We start from the raw sequence: 22,572 nt of genomic DNA, 5'->3' as shown, positions 1-22,572 counted from the left end.
AATAGGCTAAGTGCCAACATGTTTTGTTTTTGTTTTAAATGAAATATAATGTATAATCTGCATGAATACAGGCAACAGTAGTATACCGATTGAGAAAAAAAAAAAACAAAACAAATCTGGGTTACAAACTAAAACTGAGGGAAACGCATCAAATATAAGAGGAGAACTACGACACAACAAAAACATAACATTCAAATGTAACACACACAGAAACGAACTATAGTATAACAATGGCCATTTTCCTGACTTGGTACAGGACATTTTAAGAACAAAATGGTTTGTTTAACCTATTGACATTTCGTTTGGAATAATAAGTATGTTTGGAAATGTATTTAATAGGCTAAGTGCCAACATGTTTTGTTAAATTGTTTTAAATGAAATATAATGTATTATCTGCATGTATAAAGGCAACAGAAGTATGCCCGATTGAGAAAAAAACAAAACAAATCCGGGTTTCAAACTAAAACTGAGGGAAACGCATCAAATATTAGAGGAGAACTACGACACAACAGAAACACAACATTCAAATGTAACACACACAGAAACGAACTATAGTATAACAATGGCCATTTTCCTGACTTGGTACAGGACATTTTAAGAACAAAATGGTGTGTTGAACCTATTGACATTTCGTTTGGAATAATAAGTATGTTTGGAAATGTATTTAATAGGTTAAGTGCCAACATGTTTTGTTTTTGTTTTAAATGAAATATAATGTACTATCTGTATCAATAAAGGCAACAGAAGTATGCCGATTGAGAAAAAACAAAACAAATCCAGGTTACAAACTTAAACTGAGGGAAACGTATTAAATATAAGAGGAGAACTACGACACAACAAAAACACAACATTCAAATGTAACACACACAGAAACGAACTATAGTATAACAATGGCCATTTTCCTGACTTGGTACAGGACATTTTAAGAACAAAATGGTGTGTTGAACCTATTGACATTTCGTTTGGAATAATACGTATGTTTTGAAATGTATTTAATAGGTTAAGTGGCAACATGTTTTGTTTTTGTTTTAAATGAAATATAATGTATATATATAACACGACGGGTGCCACATGTGGAGCAGGATTTGCTTACCCTTCCGGAGCACCTGAGATCACCCCTAGTTTTTGGTGGGGTTCGTGTTGTTTATTCTTTAGTTTTCTATGTTGTGTCGTGTGTACTATTGTTTTTCTGTTTGTCTTTTTCATTTTTAGCCATGGCGTTGTCAGTTTGTTTTAGATTTATGAGTTTGACTGTCCCTTTGGTATCTTTCGTCCTTCTTTTATCTGCATGAATAAAGGCAACAGAAGTATGCCTATTGAGAAAAAAACAAAACAAATCCGGGTTACAAACTTAAACTGAGGGAAACGTATCAAATATAAGAGGAGAACTACGACACAACAAAAACACAACATTCAAATGTAACACACACAGAAAACGAACTATAGTATAACAATGGCCATTTTCCTGACTTGGTACAGAACATTTAAAAAAAAATATGGTGTGTTGAACCTGTTTTTGTGGCATGCCAAATCTCTCGCTTTCATGGCAATGTTAAATATAAGATTAAAATGACAACATTACAAGACAGGACTACAATTCAAATAAATGGGAGAAATTTGGACAGAGAAACACGCGAATAATAGCTAAGGGTACCAGGTTTATAATCCATTACGCCAGACGTTAATAAACAGCTTTTAAAGATTATAAAGAAACATCAAACATATATTATACAAAATAATAGATAGGCGTATATTTAACCCGGCTTATTACGGCTAGCCGGGTTTTGTTTAAATATTTTTTTCAATACATAAAAAGTTATTTTCATGTATAGCCACGGTTTCGATGCCACTGCTGGTGGACGTTTTGACGATGGGATATATGCTGGTGGACTATGTGGAACGCATCTATCCCATCGAATTGGAGATAAAGGATACTAAAGATACAGTTAAGTCGGCTTCATATCTTGACTTACATCTAGAAATTGACAATGAGGGTCGGTTGAAAACAAAACTTTACGACGAAAGAGATGATTTCAGCTTTCCAATTGTGAACTTTCCATTTCTAAGTAGCAACATTCCAGCAGCACCTGTATACGGGGTATATATCTCCAAATTGATACGATATTCCCGTGCTTGCATTTCCTATCATGATTTTCTTGATAGAGGGTTACTGCTTACAAAGAAGCTATTAAACCAAGAGTTCCAAATGGTGAAGTTGAAATCATCCCTTCGTAAATTTTACGGACGCCATCACGAGTTGGTTGACCGTTATGGAATAACCGTTTCACAAATGATATCGGATATGTTCCTTACGTCGTAACTACAACCCCTTTCCCTTTCATGAATGTGACCTACCGAATTAGACTATTTACCTAATTTATAATCACATAAGCAACACGACGGGTGCCACAAGTGGAGCAGAATCTGCTTACCCATCCGGAGCACCTGAGATCACCCCTAGTTTTTGGTGGGGTTCGTGTTGTTTATTCTTTAGTTTTCTATGTTGTGTCATGTGTACTATTGTTTTTCTGTTTGTCTTTTTCATTTTTACCCATGGCGTTGTCAGTTTGTTTTAAATTTATGAGTTTGACTGTCCCTTTGGTATCTTTCGTCCCTCTTTTGTCCCCGTGGGTTTACCAGTCCAATATTCAACTTTTGTGCTGTCATAAAAAATCATTTGTATGTTAATTTTCTGTAAATTTTATACTTTTTAAAAGGTCGATTTGTTTGAAGCACTAAGGGTTTTCTACCCTTATGCATATTGTCTTTTTCGTATATATGATACAGCTTTTCGGTATTTTCGATTTATAATGCCCTTTAACATCGTATTAGATGGGTTTTAAAAATTTACAAACTACGTTGATACGATTGATGAGTAAACAAAATGTGCTTCTAACAGGCTAAATTATAAGCATGGTATTACTGATAAGTATTTAAAACAACTGGGTCGATGCAATTGCTTATTCATGTTTCGTTTCCAATGATAACCACAGTCCCAGTAGTCAACACTTTTCCATATTGACGTGAATTATAATTTGTATTTTCGTTTTCTATATATTTACTAAGACTTTTCTATTTGCAGGCATACATTGACTTTAACTTGGCAAAGTTGTATTCGGCACAAATTTTTCGGAATTTTCGATTAGTAATGCTTTTCAACTTCGTATTATAGATGGTCATCATACTATTTTGATTCGACAGGAGACTTATGTAGAAACGTTGTGCACGATGTTCCTACAACACGTTACATTAAAAAGTTTTATTTGTTTTTTTAAATGTTGAGTTTGTTTTAATAGTGGTTCGTGTTTGCTTACTTTTTTATTTCGTTTTGCGTAAGAAATTTCGAAGATTCTGTTTTAAATCCTAGGGGTTGTAGGAACAGCATGCGTAACGTTAGACAAAACCTGCGTCTGGCGCACCTAAGTAAGACTAATATCTTTGATTTCTTTCTATATCCCAAACTTTAACACAACCGACAATAAATACAAACAAAAAACAAGAAAGGTTAAATGTATATTAGCAAAATTAAGAATGGCAATGGGAGTATGTCAAAGACTAAAACACTAAGTTAAATGCTTGTTAGAAATAAAAGCACTGTAATCATGGACCCAAAGGTCAATAATGAGCCATCTGGTAGAGTTAAAACTTGATTTCAAATTAGCGACAATTAAGTTTAAATGTTAAGCTATCAATTTAGTTTAAAGTGTTAAGCTATAATAGATTGAGTATTAGTTGTTATAGATCTATATAAAAAAACTCAAATAAGAGATCAAACGAGTGATAGACCAAGCTTCATAGACATGTAGATGTAGTTATGAAGAAATGCGATGATTGAAGTAAAATTAAACAGCAAACAAACATCAAACACAAACATAAACTGTAAATAGCTATACACATACTCGTCTCATTTAGTATTTTAAATGAATATGTTTCAAATGAAGGGTTATTCAAATTAGGGGCCTTAAATTGCCCGCAGTACTCGTTTGGTTGAAAAATTGCATTCTCCACCCCTATTAAACAATATTTTGGTCTGTATCAGTTCAAACAGTGGTTGGTAGAAATAAAGGCACTTTTTCATAAACTATTTTTCTTGTGGATGATAATAAATTTATCATTAAATATAAGCTAGGAGGCGGATTGTGTTAGTGGTAGTGGCCATGTTTGAAGGCAGTTTGGCCCTCAACAACAACGTTTCAACAAAGTTACTGTTAATATATAATAATTAAATCAAATTATGGTGGCTAAAACGAATAAGAGTCTTTTTAAAAAAAAAATCTTAAATAGTCTACTTTTACTATGTGGCGACCATGCCTGATGGCAGAAAGTGTCAGTAGTCATTTAGATTAAGCTTTATTAATTGATTATTTATTATCAAGCGTTAATAGACATGAGAAGATGTAGTGTGAGTGCCAATAAGACAACTCTCCATTCAAGTCACAATTTGTAAAAGTAAACCATTATAGGTCAAAGTACGGTCTTTAACACGGTGTCTTGGCTCACACCGAACTGCAAGCTACAACGGGCCCCAAAAATGACTAACTATTTAAACAGGATGTTAAACAGCAGTTCATATTGTTAAATTCAAAAGTAGCTGTGCTATTCCAACTTACACAGGATATCAAAGTGCACATTATCTAAATTCCATAGTATTATGTCCATGCAAGCATGAGATAAACCAAACTTTTAGTAGGTATTCTCTATACTACAGACGACAGACACACAAATGACACCCTTTTCTGCCATTGACAGCACACCAACAACACCTTCTTTGTACACATGGCAGTAAAAGAAATAAAACTCAAACACAAATTCAAATTTGCCGACAGCCCGTCGTACGTGATGGACGCCAGATATAATTGTATAATACATCTATAATCGTGACATACAAATCAGTAATCAAATTGCATTTTCATTTACCAATCATTTCATTATGTACAACCACAGCAAAATATTGTATACTGTGCGTTTAATAAAATTACCCCTCATTGATAGCCAAGGCCGACCAGGAAAAACCGTATTACGGAAAACCTGTGCCCGAATCAATGCTCGAGCCTATCTCAGGATAATGACGTCGGACCTCGTCATTTTAAAAAACCGTTTCCGAAATTCAAGATTTTTGTTATAATGTACAACAGATAAATATCATCATTTAGAAAAATGTAGTTTACACGGTCAATACGACGGCTAGAAGTGAAGCTACCACAGAAAAAAACCATCTTATATATGACCACAACTCAGTCCTCTGATTGGATAGATTTTCTTCGGCCTACCGAAAATTGACGATTCCCATATCGAGAATACAACAGTTTCCCGCTATACTGATCGAAACGCGGGAAAATATTATTATCGAGTGGTCGTAAAAAGGTCAGAGGTTCACAGCTTTTTATGTAAAATAAACTCTGTTTGGACGCAAACATATGTTTAGTAAGGCAATGTCAGAAAGACCATCATGGATTAAGTATTTTGATGGCTTAAAGAGCAATTGTATGTTTCATAAAGTTTTTGCGGATCTATTGGACCCGTAAATTTGCAAAGAATAAATAGAAATATCATAATTCAGCACATTGATTACACCGTTGAATTATGGCTTAAAAAGTTGTAAATACAACCTGACGCTTTGTGAAACTATCGTTGAGACATTAATAGAAAGTTGAAAACCGCCACGGGTGCGGGATTTTTTTTTCGTTGTGTTGAAGACCCATTGGTGTTATTGGGCTGTTTTCTGCACTATTATCGGATAATCGGCGTTTTACGTTTCCTGATACTTATATATTTGATAACTTTTTATATCCCAAACTTTACCACGACCGACAATAAAAACAAACAAAACACTAGGTAACATGCTTGTTAGAAATGTAATCGCAGTAATCATGGAATCAAAGGTCAATAAGGAAATACGATGAAAAGGCGTGATAGTTGATTTCAAAGTAGTAATACATGTTGTGTTGATATCGGAATAAAATGAAGTTGTAAAGTTTTATGTTATAAATTGATTTTTCAGGCTAAGATATAATAAATCGAGTTATAGTTTACGTTATAAACCTGTATATATAAAAAAAACTTAAATAGGAGATCGAACGAGTGTAGAATGTAGATGAAGAAAATGCGATGATTTATTTGGTGTTAATACATTAAACAGCAAATAAACGACAAAAACAAACATAAACTGCATACAGCTATATAAAGCATACTGGTCTCATTCAGTATTTTAAATGAATATGTTTCAAATAAAATTAATAAAATTAAGAGGCATTAAATTGCCTGTATTACACCTTTGGTTCTCCATTCTCCATTTTCCATCCTATTAAATAAAGGAATATTCTATTACCGGTGAATGATAAAAAATGTATCATCCAATAAAAGCCTGGCGGCGGATTAAATGATTGGTGGTGGCCATGTTTAAATCCAGTTTGGCCATCATGTTAATGTATCATTTAATCTAGAATGTTGTTGGCAAAACAAATATCGATTTTTTCTTGAATTTTCTACTTTTACTTAGGTGGCGACCATGCCTGATGGCAGTTAGTGTCGGTAGTCAATTTTTATTCGTTGATCATTATCTAGCGTTCATAGATATAAGAAGATGTGATATGAGTGCCAATATAACAACTCTACATCAAAGTCACAATTTCTAAAAGTAATTCATTTTAGGTAAAGGCACGGTCTTTAATATGGTGCCTTGGCCTCACACCAAACAGCCAAGCAATAACGCGCCCCAAAAATGACTAACCATTCAAACAGGATGTTAAACATAAGTTCATAGCGTTAATTCAAAAGTGACTACGCTAATCCAAGCAATAAACACTGACTCAATGTGTATTTAAAGTCCATGGTATTTTTTTCATGCAGCAATGAGTTAAACAAAACTTGCACTAATTATCAAGTGGTCTGAAATACGAGCAAAGGCTTACAGCTTTTCAGGTACCATAAACTCTATTTGGACGCAAACATACAATGAGGCAATGTCAGAAAGACAGTTATGGACTAGATATATCGATGACTTAAAGAGCAATTATATGTTTCAGAACTTACGTTTCGGGATTTATTGGACCAATAAATTTGCAAAGAATAAGTAGAAATATCATAATTCAGCACTTTAATTACACGGCTGAATTATGGTTTGAAAAAGTAAATGTAAGATATATAACGCTTCGTGACACTATAAGAAAGAGTGGTCATTAAGATGAGAAAAAAATCCGACAATAATAAAGAAGCTTCAATCTTTATTAAATCCCACACTTGGAGAAGGAACTTTTTATCGTTGTGTTGGTTATTGGTGGCCTTGCGTTGTTTATTGCTCTGTTATCGTTTTTTTAGCTCACTTGGCCCGAAGGGCCCAGTGAGCTTTTCTCATGACTTAGCATCCGTCGTCCGTCGTCGTCTGTCGTAGCCGTTAACTTTCTGCATTTTGAATTTCTTCTAGAGAACCACTGAATGGAATGAAACTAAAAATGGCATGACTGTTCCTAATGAGGTGCTGACCAAGTGTTGTTACTTTGTAGCCGATCCATCATCCAAAATGGCCACCAGCGAGGGACTCAGTTTAACATAGGGCCCATTAGGAAATACATACAAATGTCTTCTTTTAGAGAACCACTGAATAGAATGAAACCAAACATAGCATGAATGTTCATTTTGAGGTGCTGACCAAGAGTTGTTACTTTGTAGTCGATTCATCATCCAAGATTACCGCCAGCATGGGACTTAGTTTAACATAGGACCCTATGGAAAAAATACATACAAATGTCTTCTTTTAGAGGACCACTGAATGGAATGAAATCAAACATAGCATGAATGTTCCTTATGAGGTTCTGACCAAATGTTGTTACTTTGTAGCCGATCCATCATCCAAGAGCACCCATGAGAAAAACATACAAATGTCTTCTTTTAGAAAACCACAGAATGGAATGCAATATTAAACCAATTTTATCTTTTTTTATATGATTTCAAAAACCGAAGTAGAGTCAGGTGAGCGACACAGGCTCTTGGGAGATCTCTATTCACTTGAAATACATAACTTTGATTTCGAATTGAAAAAAAAGGAAAGGAAATTTGTTTGATTGAAGGCCTGATTTGGCACAAGATCTTACCTTCTCCTTATTTAATTATTATATTTAAGTAGTGCGTTTTGTGTAAACAACTTACCAAACATTTCAATTAAGGGTATTTTTAAGATCCGACTTGCAATGTATCTTTTCCTAGTCGATTATTCTACATTCAATGATATTGCGATATGTACATCGTCAAAATACCTAAGGTGTACGCGTGTACTTCTTAAATATTCTACTATATAAATTCCTTATTTAAAAAATTTAAAAAGATATAATGATTAATGCTTTTCAGTCAAAAGTACCCTTCTGTCAACATAAATCATGTTAAATATACACTGCATACATTATGCAGCTTTTCGTATACACGGGCGAGCAAATAAAAGAACAAAACTTCAAGCTGTGTATTTCAAATTACAGATTATAAGGAAAATCAGATGCAAATTAAAGATGATGTTCGTATCAAAAGACGAACAATTTTCTCCCGCTGTTGTAATTAAAACTCCAATGTGCAATATATAAATACAGAACTAATCTTATTTTCAAACATACAACGCACAAACCATCTACCATCAGTTGAATACTTATAAAACAGTAAAATACAAAAAGTACAGTAGAAGTAGAGTAAAGATGAAACGTGTTCTTCTGTTGTTTGGACTTTTGTTCATATTAATGGTTCAAACAGGTGAGTTGGTAATTATTTTCAGATTAAAGTTTAATTATGTCTTCAGAAAAAAGTCATTCTGGAGTGAATCCACATTATTGTTATGGTAGCATTTGTAGAACATTATATTCTAGTATGATTTGTGTTGCTAATAAAACTTCATATCCAATTCATTACTATTCAGGATTGAGGATTGATTGAGGTTATTCCATGAGTTCGAACTCGCCTTTTGAATTTGATTGTATTTCATAAAAATCAATTAGATTTTTTGTGAGTTGATATTACAATGCTTTATCTTAATATGATAATCTACTTTATATACAATTGCGTAAACTTTAAAAATAGTTTTTGATAATGCCAGCATGGTTTGTGCACAATGGAGACACAGGTAGTAAATGTTGCTTTTTTCTGTTGCAGAATGTTTTCCCTCGCCAGAAATAATAAGAAAAAGGCGGGAAGGATGTAAACCACCTCTACATCCAGATGGCAATGGTGGATGCACCGATGACGGTAAGAAGTAAAAGTTAAAAGCAACAACAAAAAATACCCCCTCCAAAAAAAAAAATACATGTTAGATTAAGTATTCAAAATTTAAGTGTAAAAAAAAAGGATTTTCTTCCCCAGAAAAAATTACCTTTAAGCTAGCTATATTTGGCCAATTTGAAACCTTTCGGAATTTGTGTCCTAAATAGACTAAGTCTTTAACTTCGAACCTTTATTGGCCTTTTAAAATATATTTAGATATTATTTAGCATCACTGTTGAGTATTTTGAAGACAAAACGCGTGTCCGGTGTACATATTTTAATCCTGGTAAGATGAGTTTATTTGCATCTCTATTTTCATGAATAAAAAAATAATAAAAAGACAATATTAAGAAAAGGTTAATATGTTAATTATAAACAATCAAAATGGCATCAATTCAGCATACAACGGATTAAAAGAGGGGCGAAAGATACCAGAGGTACATTCAAACTCATAGATGAAAAATAAACTGACAACGCTTAACAAAAAACCCGACAAAATGAAAAATAATAGAATGACAATATTTGAATGACAATATTTAAAAAAGTGTCTAGAAAAAACGCAAATAAAATGTTCTATCATCCTCCGAGGACAATGAATCCTATAAGGAGTTGTCCTGCTGATCATTGTTGCAGTTTACAGTTACAATATCTATTTACTATACTTTCGCAAAGTAAAAATAAAACCCATTCAAATAAATAATAAATAGTTTTAAAAGCCAATAATTTCTTTTCGGGGTCAACCGACTATTTTCGCCATCCGCCATTTTAATTAATTGTAGATTTTGATTTACTACTCATTTTTTTTTTGTCTATTTACAATTTATCTTAATCTGCAACAATTTCAACAAAAATAGGTGAAAAATGTCTTTCAAAACATATAACCCCTATAAAAGGTCGACTGAAGATTTTAGCTTTGTTGACTTATCTGTAGATCTTGTCTTCCTGATCATGTTTGCTACGGCCATTGGATTTATTTGTAGATATTGTCCATATTTTTTGCCATTTACTGCTTTTTTTCTATTGAATATCATTTAAAAATCCTAAAGACACTCGTACAAATGGTTAAAATCGTCATTTAATTAAAATCGTCATTTAAGGGCAGTAACTTTTATAAGGATCTATCTGACTGTTTTAAACAAAATAGGTAGTTAGATCCTATAATTTTTAACATTTATGGTCCCTTTAAATTTTCTCTATCTATAACTGTTACCAAGATCATAGACAATTTTTGTATTTTACCCCAATGTTATATTTTAGCCTTGGTGGACATGTTGGTTGGCAGGCGGGATCATCAACAATTTATTTTAAAGTACAAAATTTTTATACCTAGAGGATGGTTGTGGCCAAGTTTAGTTCTTTGCCTTGTAGTTTCAGAGAAAAAGACTTTTTTATAAAAAGTGAACGGATGACTAAAGAGACATAATAAACTCATCCTAGATAGCAGGATTAAAATTTTATATTTACGCCAGACGCGCGTTTCGTCTACAAAAGACTCATCAGTGACGCTCGAATCAGAAAATGTTTATAATAAACACCAAATAGAGTACGAAGTTGAAGAGCATTGAGGACAAAAATTCCTAAAAGTTTTGCCAAATACAGCTAAGGTAATCTATTCCTGAGGTAGAAAAGCCTTAGTTTTTCAAAAAAAAATCAATGTTTTGTTAACAGTTAATTTATAATTATGAACGTATCAATGATAACTAATAAACTCATCATAGACACCAGGACTAAATTTTGTATATACGCCAGACGCAAATAGTGAAATAACTGTACATGTATTATAAGCATCTCTGATATATGTACCAGCCTAATCATTTACAATCGCGGTTCGGAAAACATGTATTACTTATTGGTAACGTTTGCATACGTTAAAACTTTAACGCGTAACTAACAAGATGTGAATTTAATCGACTAACAGAAAACAAATTAATAGATTAATTGATTGTTGCTTGCACAAAATTTTGTTGCATTTTTCTCGTGCATATTTAGGATAAAGAATTATTGATTGCTCCATGGATGATTACGTCCAGTGGCAAATATTTCATGTTTAAAACGACAACATATTAACAATAAATTAAAGTACATGCTGTTTATTGAGGTCATATAGATACTTTTTGGGGAATCGGACACATTTCGGAGTGTTGCATATATATTACCGATGTTGAACGTATATGAATGCATGCTCTATCTTAGATTTCGTTTTATTTCTGATTTTAGATGGAATTTTTGGCAATGGATTCCTCGGACGAAGAAGAAGAGACTTGGATTCGAAAAGAAAAACAAGTGTATAAAATCACACAATAACGATAAACTCTATATTTATTTCTATTTTGTTTTCAAATATGATTTATAATATACATGTACATATGTAATAAAAGAAATAATTTTAAAATACTTATTTTTAATTAGATGTAAGATTGTTATAACATTCCCATTATTGGTGTACATGGTTGTAAAGGGATGTTGCTAAACGGCGGAAACGGAAAACGGAACGGAAACGGAAAGAAATATTCATATGGACGGAATATAAGGGGGGGGGGGGGGGTTGAATGCAAAGAACTACGAAAATAAATAACGACTGAAGTATAAATGAAATCACACAACAATTATGTTGACAATAGAGTAGGAGCTAGATAACAAAGAAAATAGCAAACAGTTTGGGAAATACATAACATTGATAGCTAAAAAAAATAGATGCTAGAAAGAGCACGTGCCATTCATCTAGATATATGTGCATCTTAAACAATAGGAACTCTAGAACATTATAGTCGTGAATAGTTCATGATAAAAATTTCTCTGTCTGCTTCCTGCAGATTTTACCCAAAACACAAGAGAGGATGAAAAGTCGTCCGTCATTTAAGGTCAATCATTACTTTTAAAGGCTACTTACTATAACGGAAATATTAACTTGTTTGTAGATCTTGTCTTGCGGATTATTTTTGTTTCAATAGATTCTAGCTATAGGTTATAGTTTTCAAGATATTTGGCAACAACACCAAAGATTGGTAAATCAGCGAAGACTAGATAATAACGAGTCGACTAACGATTTCGACGGACATTTTGACCTCCTTGTAAATCTTGTGTTGCTGATAACTTTTGCAATTAATAGTGTTTAACTATTTCTATATTTTTCTATACTATAGGCAAACATGGAAAGTGGTAAAATGTGTCATATAAGGGCAATAATTCCTATTAGAAATCATTTGACCGTTTTTACGTGAATGGACATTAGGTAGAGCTTAACTTTCTAAACATGTTTTTCGCATCAGGTTTTCGCTATTCATAGAGGTTTTCAATAGACAACACTTGCATTTCATTCCTATGATTTAATTTCAGCCATGTCGGTTATCTTGGCCGGTAAGTAGGGTTATCCAGCCCACTTTTTAAACTAGATACACCAATGATAATTGTTGCCAAGTTTAACTAAAACTGTCAAAAGACTTTCTTTAAGAAATGTGCTTGGTAACATTATGCTCAGTAGTTTCAGAGAAGATTTTTGGAAAAGTTAACAAAGCCGAAAACGGACGACCGACGTCACGTGACGTGAAAAACTCGCTTGGTAGGGCCAGGTCAGATTAAAAAAAAAAACTCTCAAAGTATACCACCACTAATGACTAAAACCAGCAGAAAACGAACATGACAGAGCAGAAACACTGAATGAACAATTCAATTTATATAATTACATTAACTAAGAAGACATCAACTAAATATGTACCACTAAATTAACCGTTAATTCCAAAATGAAAAGACATAATCAATTTAAAAATAGGACGAGAGAAAAAAAATAGAATATGGACTCAATATATCAAAAGTATGAAGGCCAAAAGAAATAAGCCATAGAATGTCTAAAACATATATAATGAATTAGCAGCTAAAAGTTTTATCATTATTCGCTAATTTACAACAATCATCAATACCAGCTGAATACCTGATGAATCATTATGGACAACAGCGTTCGTACATTTGTGCTACTCATTCTCTCTAAGATGCTATAACATATAGTATGCTCCAACATAATGCGTAACCGGCTGGATTATTATAATATCACCAATGCTTTTCGTAAATATAGCAGTTGCAACTTTGTGCTGTCATCACCTTTAGTTTATATGTTGTGTTTTGTGTACTATAATTGTTTGTCTTTTTGGTCTTTTTTGTGTTTTTAGTCATGGCGTTGTCAGTTTATTGTCGACTTGTGAGTTTGAACGTCCCTGTGGTAATTTCGCCTATCTTTTAATATTTCAAATAATAGTAAAACATCATACTGGATGAGAGACTTTTTTCCATTGTAAAAATGAAAAAAAAATAATCAATTTGCTTCTTGAGAGGGACTGATTTTTCAGTGAAGAATTAAGCGGTATGATATTTAAAGCAGACTGAGTGTAGACATTTTGATTTTGAAAGGCCTAGGACATGACTACGACTATCTTGGTAAGGAAACTGTGCAAATCGTATATCCATGTAGGCTACTAATTTTCCTCAACTTGTTTCACATCAATTCGTATTTAATTGGTTTTAAGTTCTAGGAGATGCATACTTTCTTTTCAAACGTTAACACCAAACAGCGTACTTCAATATTGTAATCGGGTGAGAAAGTTTTGTAAAGTAAGTGATTTTTTCAATTTAATTATTTTCTATATAAAAATAAAGGTTATATTATAGTTTCCGGGTTTCCTTATCGGTTGTTGTCCATAAAATCATTGTCCCATTAGGTTTCTTTATAGTTTTCTTTCCATTATACACGAAAAGTTACAACGAAAATAACTATTGCATAACAACGCAACAAGATACACCACATCAAAATTCAAGACAATTAAAAATGAAACAAAAGAAAAAATCGATGAAAAACATTTCCCCCAAAATGTATTACTTCATAGCCTATCTATAGAATCGAGGCCAATGTCCATCTTTTTTGGACATATGTATATTTATTTTTGTGCTGTTGGGTTACTATCTTATTGACATTTATTCAACTTTTTTCAATAAGAAAAGTCGAACCGATTACTGACTCACATAAACGACGTATACATGATCTAGCCTTGGATCTTGGATTTCAAAATCATAGTCTCATTATGATATGTCCTGCTAATTATTTCAATACTTTATTACCTTATGCTCTAAAATCTTTTATTTTTTATTTATTCCTCTGTTTTTCTTTCTTGAAAACATATGTTATACTTTATGAAACAAGCCTATGAAGATGAGATACCAAAAAGAAACGATGTCAATTCTTTCAGTTTCCGTTTTCCGTTTCCGTTCCGTATTCCGTTTCAGCCGTTTAGCAACACCCGGTTGTAGAGGTAGTATAAACCAAACTATGTTGACCTCACTGCTGTTAGAAGACTATTTTAACCCTATTTATCAAAGCATGGGTGTTTTTTCTTGTTAAGGTTAATGGTCACACGATTGCTGGTAAGCTGCACCATTTATTTAATTTGGTATTAAGGCAGTGAGTCCAAAGTGACATTAAAACTCATAACTGTCAACGCGATAACTAAAATCAACAAAAAAAACCCCAGACAAACACCAATACACAAACACACTCTTAGAAACCAAAGACTGAGCAACACCAACCCCGCTCCGGAAAGGTAACCAGAACCTGCTCCACATATGGCAACCGTAGTGTAGCTCATGTAAATGCAGACCCGGTGATCGCAATTAAAAATTGTTTGGTTGTTACGTTGTCTTTTTCTTTCAATGTAATGGAAACTTTATAGATTTCACGGTCTGTTCTTGTTCGACTAAAAAAAATTCAAGTTTTTCATGCACCTGGCTAAAATTTGAAACATTATTATGAAAAGAATTTTAGAATCTTCTGATTGTGAATCAAACTTGTCAACATATGCCCGTTACATTGACAAGTCTCACGCTCTGTGAGGAATTCATACGATTTTTATTGAAACCGATTCACATTTATTTTGCTTTTACTTGGATTAATATATTTTAATGGGCTGTTATAACTGCCAATGAGAAAACTATCAGGACATGCACTTCAATGATTAAACGTTACAATTTTTGTACAGTATAATACCTTCGACTGTTAGTCAAAACCAAAAACGTAGAGAAAGCTTTCATTTTTAGAAGGAACCAAAATAGCAGTCATTCAGTTAACTTAAAAGAGAAAACTGAAAGCAATATTACAAACAGCTACAAACGGCAAATTCTGGACTACATCTGTTGCCTTTTGCGTCAATTGATTACTGGAGGAGAGCTGTCTCTTTGGCAATCGTACATAATCTTCTAATTTTTATACAAACTCATGACTTGAGACAGGCTCGTTCATAAAGGTATATTACAAATGATATGGTACATATTTACTACCTTCATATTTTACATTTTATTCGATTTACTCTCATACCCATATATCATTGTTAAAATCGTTATTATTATTCGCCTTTATAAAAGATAAAAAACGAGAATACATCACAAGTATATATAAAACATCATTATAGTGTTTACCATTTGAACTGTTTCAACAAGTTCTTAATTCGATTTTGATACATAAAAATTGTATTTTGCAAGGATCACAGCAGCAAGTCTAAGATTAACATTTAAGTAATGACAGATCGTAGCCACCACAATGCGATACCATTAAAATATCATAAGACGAAGAACCATATAATTTATCACGTTATAAATCAAAACTTTATAATGATATGACTCAATAGAAGCAGTTATTGTGATTATATATTTCATGCATTTGCATACTTAAGTCGTCTCATATTCATTTTTTAATAATTTTATTTGGTGTTATTTGGAGTTTTATGTTCAAATTTCTATACTTTTTTAAAATTTTCAGTTTTTTGGTTTAGAGCTACAATAGAGTATAGCAATCTTTACAAATACACAGCTGTTCCGAAAATTTTTATGAATGTAATGTTTCAATATGAATGTGCATATGATGCCCTAAACTAAATTTGTTTAATCTTTTAAGTATTAAACTATCGAGCAATGACCATGTCGGCACTATTTACACCCATGTAAGACTCGACACGATTAAATATTTCAAATTATGGTAAAGGAGTAAGGATTAGAACGTATAGTTCCTAACAAACCAGTAGAACACTCTGTGTATACATACGTGTTTTTTTGCACTATTGTCTTTCGACTTACGTATCTTAATAACAAGAAGCTATATGTACGACTCTTTTCACGATCTTAATAATGTTTATCATCGTAATAAAGTGTTATTATATTCTTTATACTTTCATTGAAAATATCACTTTTACTGTTTAGTATATTATTGGAAATATCCACGTGACGGGGCTCGGCACTTTTGCATCCGTCACTGTGTTATTGTCCTATGTTAACTTGTATTATTGTAGTTCATTTTAACTAATGTGCTCTGTCTTTATACCTTTTTGTGTTTCTTTGTTGACAGATATGCAATGATTTTATTTCATATTAATTGGGATTATAACACAATGTTTATTTTTGACATTTTTACCTATTGTTTTGTTTGTTTTGTTCACATATAGTTGTCAATATAATGGAATTGTATGGGTCTTCAATAAAAGTGAAAGGTTTAAATTAGGTTGCTACAAAACCAGGGTTAAACAACCATTTCTTCAAAGGAAAATGCCTGTAACAAGTCGAGAATGTTACAATTATTATACATTCGTTTGATGGGGTTGAGCTTATGATTTTGCCATATAATAAGGGGCTTTTGAGTTTTTCTCGGAATTTGGTATTTTTGTTATTCTACTTTTAACAAGAAGCTTCAAAATGTACATACAGACATTAAGCTTTATATCAATTCTTATTCAATCTAAATTTGGACATGCGTAATATTCGCGAAATTGGAGGTTATTTATTTACCTCTACTACAAATGTCACAATCCTTGGGTCTCCTCATGTGTATTTTTTTCCGGAAATTTTAAGTTTTTAGAAATTGTTGTAGATTACCTTACTATGAATAATCGAAAACTCTTGAATACTTACTTACTTTCGTAGTCTCGCTTTTCATGAAACCCAGTTTTGTTTTCCATCATTTACGTTTGTATAAGTATCATATGTAGAAACGAAGGAAATGATGTCGTGCTCATTTTTTTTCAGTGTTCAATGTGGAGCTTAACTTAATTCGATCTTACGCCTTTTTTCACACCGACCTCGACTATGCTCGTTATGTTATGATCCGTAATAAGTCAGCGGAGCTCAACTGATTTGTATATACTTTAAAGCTAACGGTAGACCATTTAGGTCAGTCTGATTTGTGATAATTATGCAAATTCGTACGGCTAATCAAAAAGGGATATTCCTGTTTGTTGTGCGAGGAATGAAATGATTAAAACGAATGAGTAACAGTCGTTTACTAATAATATATCAGTGATGTCCTTTAAAGGCAAATAAAGGCAATTATAGTATACCGCTATTCGAAAGTCAAAAATCAATTGAGAGAAAACAAATCCGGTATAAAAAATAAAACCGAGGGAACACATCAACTATAAGAAAAAAACAACGAAACAACATAACACTGAAGTACAACAAAAAAGCAAACGACAATGCAACACGCACATAAACTAACTACAATATGATAATTATTGCACATATTGACAATGTTAAATCTTGCTCATACATGTTAAAACAAAATGGCATTTTTTTTTTATCTTAAGTGAATAATCATCTTTAATTATTATAGTTCTAATTAAATTCATAACTCTGTATAAAGTGTAATTTGCATATTAAACGACCCCAAAACAAAGAAATAAGACGGGTAAGTCGGACGGACCTTCAAGAACTATGGAGGACTATGAAATTCTAAACTATCATGAAATATATATGCTACACCATATACAAATACTAAAATTCTTACTGTGATGTAGTAACATAAGCGTTGCGACATAGGAAATTTACGGGAAAATGCGAGAATTGAAAAGTCGTCTAAAGAAAAGGTAAAGGACACTCTCAACCTCGAGTCGTTTTAATAAATGAGTAACAACGGCTGACCAAAGCACAATCGGTTCTTTTTGTGACGTACTAACATAGGTATTGTGACAATGGAAGATAATAAAACGTGCACGAATTCGAAAATCGTCGTAATATCGTCTTATTTAAAACAATTATTCTTGCAAATGACTTTCAAACAAACATTTCATTTTACAACTTATCAAAACATCTTTTATTGGTTTTAAACTGTTGAAATAAGTTTGTCCCACTTTCGCAACATACAACAAAGGCGTATTGATGTCGATTTATTTCTAAGTCAAAGAAGAGGTGTGGCGGAAATGGTATTGAACGAAATATGTTAATACTTGATATAGACAATTTCTTCAGTTATCACAATGACGAGTATAGATTCTTCCAATGTAAATACAAACATATAATGTAGTTTATTCAATGCTTTCTTTATACAAAAATACAAAAAAATTGCCTAAAAAATATAATTTTATAATATGTTTTTTTTAATTGTACATAGTTACAGTAAACAAATTCATATCTTTAAAAAATTTAACCTGTCAGGTTGTTTTATATGCCATTTGTTTGAAAGGAAAAGAAGCAATCTAACACCAGCATTCTATTGAGAATCCCGTAATTAGCGGAGACGAAGATTAATTTAGAATACAAATATGGAAGTAGCTGGAATTCCACTCTTTTCTTTCATATCCCTAATTTTAACAATCGTTGCTTTTATCATCGACATTGTGGGTTTTGCAACACCATATTGGTATTACAGGAAAGTGGCCGGTATAGCAACTAAGGCAGGACTATGGAAGATATGCATTCCAGAATGTATCAACATTGAAAACCAAAAATGTAAGTACATTGCAAATAGACACAATAAGCCTCAAGAATACAGTTGATATTGAGTGTTTTAAATATTACTGGTTGAAACAAGCACACAATGTGGAGAAAGAACATTCTGATTTTGTAAACGTACAATGTAAATGTTTTAACTATTAATGACAAAACACCATTACTTCGATGTGGGAGAAGGTAGCAACATTTTTACTATTGGAAACCCCTAAACCTATTTGTTAATCAAAACGGAAGGTGTGTTGTGCGGAGAGAGCTACATATGAAGAAAAATTGAACAAACAATAGTTTGGATAAAGTTAAAAAAAATACAACTCAAACAGTTTGAATATTTAGATCATAGGAAGTAATTATTTAAACATATTCTATAGTTTTCGCATGATGGTCGAACTCTATAAAATTAACCTCGTTATTGGCGACATCATGTTAAGAACCATATGTTTAGAGAATTTTCTTTTTATGTTTCGCACAAACTTTTAGAAAATTTTGTTTTCAGTGCTCATGAACTGCAAACAATACTTTGCCTTCCAACTTTTTTTACTCTCATGCGTTACTGGCGAGGCTATATATAAGCTTTTGGTGAAGATAAAACTTGCGTCTGAATAACTACATTATAAGCCTTGTTTCTTTGATGGGTTTTTAACATAACTTCTTAACAGTTTACAATTTTGCAATGATTTTCAGCATGGCAAGAAGCAGTCCAAGCTATGGAGGTTCTTGGTTTTATTTGTCTACTTGTTGCACTTGTGGTATTGATACTAAAGTTATTTGTTATGAAGGACAAACAGATGCTGAAATTGGTTGTCATGGGATCCTTAGTTGGTGCAGGTAAGAATAGAAACACTTATATTTTCTTTGTAAATACGCACAAATAAACTATGAATGCAGTAAACTCGATTTCGTTACGCCGCGATAATTGCATGTAATTTTACAATTTGCTGTGTTTTCCCACAAAGTGTATATTTATTGCATATTGCGAAAAGTACATCAAAATAAATCATATTTTACAAGTTTACTAATAAATAACCATCATACCAATAGACGATACATGTATACTCGAATGTTGTATTAGTGTAATTTGTCACTATTGTTTGGATAGGAAAATGGCAATTTGCAGCGAAATTTGATTACTATATATTAGTTTTTATACTGCACTCGTTCTATTTGTGCAGTCAAAATGCGTTGACTGTATATTTCTATGTCATATACAGTCACTGACCCCATATCACTTTTCCTCATGAATATTTAAATAGAAATTGCCGAAATAATATTGAATTATTCATACGACCTCTTCAACCTGCTCTTGTTTCAAATGCATACAACGATGCGTGGAACGACTCAATATTGTTTCTTTTGCAATAATAGGAAAAACAAATTTAATTTGTTAATATTTTTTTTTGCAACCTATAAATCATTATGTTTTATGCTTATGGTTGATATTTAAGTCCACACTTAAACGATTTCGATCACCATCGAGGGTTGGTTTCAATAGGTAAATGTAAATTTCATTGTGTTGTATATTTCCCGCGAGCATGATGTGAGGCCTTTTTAAAGGGTATTGCCCCCAATATTTAAATCAAATAAATAACCTTAACGCATTAAACATCAATTGAAAATATTTTTTTAGATTGCAGTATAAAGTCAATAACAGTGCATTGAGTTGACATATCACAGCCTCGCGTTTCACCGTTTCTAAGCCTCATCCTTATATCGTTGATATGTCAAGTCAATGCACTATTATTGTCTATTTATATAATATTCATTCTGATTAATTAGGAACCAGTTGCTGTTATTATTGGTTTCAAGCGACTTCTGCGATAATAATTTGGCAGGTTACTTTTTGATAGAACTCCTGAAATCTTACTACTTTGAAATTCATAGCCTATATAAACAACAACGTGATTATGTATACAATCTATAGTTGATAAAATCAAATGTAACCAAGTATGGAAAGATTTCAGAATTTCTTTTGATGTATTTGCTGGACCAAATCACTCACCAGCTTTTAGTGTATAAAAAATTTATCGAACTTTTATTAGTTTTGGAGTGCATTGCTCTAGGTTACACCCTATTGAATACCAAAAATGTGTTCTATCTGTTTATAAAAGTATTTTCAACTTTATCAAGAAATTAAAGCTAAATGATTTTATTGAGAGAATAGTAATTTAATGTTATCTGACATGATTTGTTTACCTTGTACTACACTTTATCCTATATATAACAATACATACAAATACAGTCTATCATTTATCTACGAATGAATGCAGTTTTTGCATATATGTACCTTTAAACGACTGTTGACCAAGAAATCATTCCCTTTCTACGTCAAAGGCCAAACATGTCCTTGAATTTCAACTTTATTCTAAAATTTCAAAATGGCCATAAATTGGTTTATATATATATATATATATATATATATATATATATATATATATATATATATATATATATATATATATATTAATAGATCCGTACTGTAAAAAATAATTATCTTCATAAAAGTACATTCCTGGCTTAAATACAAGCACATTTTGGATATATTGTCAAAAAACGATCATGATTTTGTGCATTGTTTTGGATTGAACCTAAAATCTTGAGAAAGTCATTGGTCGCAATCTAAGATTCGAAATCATCTCAAACCAAAAATTGTCAATGATGATATCAAATCCTTTGACAGAACATACTATTTTGTGGATCATGGGTGGCGGCCAAAGTGAATTATGATAAATTATGAAAGAATTATTGAAAGTATGACCAATTTAAAAACTCAATTACACAAATAAGGCAGACTTAAGGAGTCAATACTGCGTTATTTTTTATGTGATGTGATGTACCAAAATGAAGTTCTTTTGTTTAAACAGTAATATCACAACTATTTTGAATTTGACGTAGTAATTAGGCCTAATTATGGTAAATTTTAACCCTTCACAAACTTAATCCTTTTATAGCTTCAGCTAATAAAAAAATAGTCGTGCATATACATTTGTTTAAATATGTTATTTTACTTTTTTATACAATAATCTAGAAAACGGAGTAAGGGCATATAATCTGCATTAGCAGAAAACTGACTTTAACAACTTCTACCTCCATACAAATCACTTCTTAAGCGGGAAAAGCGTAAGAAGAATGCAAAAAACAAGTGTGCTTCTCGGATTCAGACTCAGTCTCGTTTTAACACCTAAGACCTCTGATAACTTCAAAGGAAATTTTTAATGGTCTTTTTTTATCTATCGAATTCTTGTGTTATAGAATTAAACATATCATTTGTTCATTCATATCAATATCTGTTAATTATCTTTTTATTTCAGCTATATTCATTCTGATAGGCGTTTGTATTTATGGCGGAGAAGCGGAAAAAGAATGGAAGGAAAATATCCATTTTGCGTTTGCATTTGTCATCATAGCAGCAATCCTAGCAATAATTGCCGCCGTTTTATTGTTCATGGATAAGACAGCAGACTAGTGTTATTATAATGAGAGTCAGTTCAGTTCTATTAAGATGATGTTCACTTTGGCTAAAAAAATGTGTTTATATCAAGATTAATATAAAGTATTAAGACCAATTAAAACAAATGAGTTATATCT

At 32.1% G+C, this 22,572-nt stretch overlaps 1 protein-coding gene and 1 long non-coding RNA gene across 2 annotated transcripts; both read left to right on the top strand.

Moving 5' to 3' along the window:
- Positions 1-8,610: 8,610 nt before the first annotated feature.
- Positions 8,611-11,629, top strand: LOC139510603 (uncharacterized). Its single transcript, XR_011661929.1, has 3 exons — positions 8,611-8,733; positions 9,130-9,222; positions 11,455-11,629. It is a non-coding gene; the product is annotated as an uncharacterized lncRNA (long non-coding RNA).
- Positions 11,630-18,702: 7,073 nt separating this feature from the next.
- LOC139510602 (uncharacterized) lies at positions 18,703-22,572 on the top strand. Its single transcript, XM_071297157.1, has 3 exons — positions 18,703-18,987; positions 19,672-19,815; positions 22,296-22,572. The coding sequence occupies exons 1-3, from the start codon at positions 18,801-18,803 to the stop codon at positions 22,448-22,450; spliced, it is 486 nt and encodes a 161-aa protein (XP_071153258.1). The 5' UTR covers positions 18,703-18,800; the 3' UTR covers positions 22,451-22,572.

This window comes from Mytilus edulis, chromosome 2 (genome assembly GCF_963676685.1).
Source record: "Mytilus edulis chromosome 2, xbMytEdul2.2, whole genome shotgun sequence".
NCBI classification, from domain to species: Eukaryota; Metazoa; Mollusca; class Bivalvia; order Mytilida; family Mytilidae; genus Mytilus; species Mytilus edulis.
This window is presented reverse-complemented; position numbering and strand designations above follow the sequence as displayed.